Below are 2,053 nucleotides of genomic sequence, written 5' to 3'. Positions count from 1 at the left end.
CCAGCCCCACACTTGGGGTCTCACCCCCCGATTTTGGGACCCCAGACCCAAATTTTGGGGTTCCGGACTCAGATTTTGGGGTCAAACCCCCAAATTTGGGGGTCCTGCACTCAGATTTTGGGGGTCCCGACCCCCAATTTTGGGACCCCAGCCTCATTTTTGGGGTCCCAAACCCAAATTTTGGGGTCTTGGGCTCAGATTTTGGGGGTCCCTGACCCATTTTTAGTACCCCAGCCCCAAAATTGGGGTCCCAACCCCAGATTTTGGGCTCCTAAACCCAAATTTTGGGGTCCCAACCCCATTTTGGGACCCCAGCCCCGTTTTTGGGGTCCCAACCCCAGATTTTAGGATCCCAAACCCAAATTTTGGGGTTCCGGACTCAGATTTTGGGGTCAAACCCCCAAATTTGGGGGTCCTGCACTCAGATTTTGGGGGTCCCGACCCCCAATTTTGGGACCCCAGCCTCATTTTTGGGGTCCCAAACCCAAATTTTGGGGTCTTGGGCTCAGATTTTGGGGGTCCTTGACCCCATTTTTGGGGTCCCAAACCCAAATTTTGGGGTCTTGGGCTCAGATTTTGGGGGTCCCTGACCCATTTTTAGTACCCCAGCCCCAAAATTGGGGTCCCAACCCCAGATTTTGGGCTCCTAAACCCAAATTTTGGGGTCCCAACCCCATTTTGGGACCCCAGCCCCGTTTTTGGGGTCCCAACCCCAGATTTTAGGATCCCAAACCCAAATTTTGGGGTCCCAACCCCATTTTGGGGACCCCAGCCTCAATTTTGGGGTCCCTGTCTCACATTTGGGGTTCCAAATCCACATTTTGGGACCCCAGCCCCCAATTTTGGGGACCCCTGCCCCAGATTTTGGGGTCCTGGCCCCATTTTTGGGACCTCAGCCCCAAAATTTGGGGTCCCCTCCCCCAGTTTTTGGGACCCCAGCCCCATTTTCAGGACCCCAACCCCAAATTTTTGGGGTTCAAACCCAAATTTTGGTGTCTCAGCCCCAAATTCTTGGGGTTCAACCCCAAATTCGGGGACCCTAGCCCCAGATTTTGGGACCCCAGCCCCATTTTCAGGACCCCAACCCCAAATTTTTGGGGTTCAAACCCAAATTTTGGTGTCTCAGCCCCAAATTCTTGGGGTTCAACCCCAAATTCGGGGACCCTAGCCCCAGATTTTGGGACCCCAGCCCCATTTTCAGGACCCCAACCCCAAATTTTTGGGGTTCCGAACCCAAATTTTGGGGTCACCTCTCCCATTTTTGAGACCCCAGCCCCACATTTTTGGGGTTCTGAACCCAAATTTTGTGTCCCCCTGCCCATTTTGGGGACCCCAGCCCCATTTTTTGGACCCCAACCCCAAATTTTTGGGGTTCTGAACCCAAATTTTGGGACCCCAGCCCCAAATTTTGGGGGTTCTGAACCCAAATTTTGGGATCCCAGCCCCGTTTTTGGGACCCCAACCCCAAATTTTTGGGGTTCTGAACCCAAATTTTGGGACCCCAGCCCCAAATTTTGGGGGTTCTGAACCCAAATTTTGGGATCCCAGCCCCGTTTTTGGGACCCCAACCCCAAATTTTTGGGGTTCTGAACCCAAATTTTGGGACCCCAGCCCCAAATTTTGGGGGTTCTGAACCCAAATTTTGGGATCCCAGCCCCGTTTTTGGGACCCCAACCCCAAATTTTTGGGGTTCTGAACCCAAATTTTGGGACCCCAGCCCCAAATTTTGGGGGTTCTGAACCCAAATTTTGGGATCCCAGCCCCGTTTTTGGGACCCCAACCCCAAATTTTTGGGGTTCTGAACCCAAATTTTGGGACCCCAGCCCCAAATTTTGGGGGTTCTGAACCCAAATTTTGGGATCCCAGCCCCGTTTTTGGGACCCCAACCCCAAATTTTTGGGGTTCTGAACCCAAATTTTGGGACCCCAGCCCCAAATTTTGGGGTCCCCTCCCCGTTTTTGGGACCCCAGCCCCATTTTCGGTTCCCCCGACCCCAAATCCGGGGCTCCCCTCCCCCAATAAAGGCGGGACCCCCCGAATTTCGCTCTCGGCG

The 2,053-nt window shown here is 53.6% G+C and overlaps 1 protein-coding gene across 2 annotated transcripts; it reads right to left on the bottom strand.

Moving 5' to 3' along the window:
- Window positions 1–379: 379 nt before the first annotated feature.
- LOC120498329 (34 kDa spicule matrix protein-like) lies at window positions 380–2,032 on the bottom strand. Of its 2 annotated transcripts, XM_039700909.1 has the most exons (3): window positions 1,211–2,032; window positions 528–1,085; window positions 380–463 (listed from the first exon to the last, which is right to left on the bottom strand). In XM_039700909.1, exons 1-2 carry the CDS (start codon window positions 1,974–1,976, stop codon window positions 775–777), a joined length of 1,077 nt encoding a protein of 358 aa, XP_039556843.1. In that variant the 5' UTR covers window positions 1,977–2,032; the 3' UTR covers window positions 380–463; window positions 528–774. The 2 variants fall into 2 exon arrangements, with proteins under 2 accessions (XP_039556843.1, XP_039556844.1); XM_039700910.1 differs by having other exon boundaries at window positions 528–2,032.
- Window positions 2,033–2,053: the final 21 nt, after the last annotated feature.

Source organism: Passer montanus, unplaced genomic scaffold, assembly GCF_014805655.1.
Source record: "Passer montanus isolate IOZ18808 unplaced genomic scaffold, ASM1480565v1 scaffold1456, whole genome shotgun sequence".
In the NCBI taxonomy this organism is placed as follows: Eukaryota; Metazoa; Chordata; class Aves; order Passeriformes; family Passeridae; genus Passer; species Passer montanus.
The sequence above is the reverse complement of the archived record's forward strand: the minus strand, read 5'-3'. Positions and strand labels throughout refer to the sequence as shown.

Bases quoted from the DNA above. Each gene is read 5' to 3' on its own strand.
- LOC120498329 (XM_039700909.1), bottom strand. From the start codon at position 1,976: ATGGGGCTGGGGTCCCAAAAACGGGGAGGGGACCCCAAAATTTGGGGC. The intron at 1,086-1,210 runs GTTGGGGTCCTG...CAAAAATTTGGG, and splicing joins CGGAACCCCAAAAATTTGGG to GTTGGGGTCCTGAAAATGGG.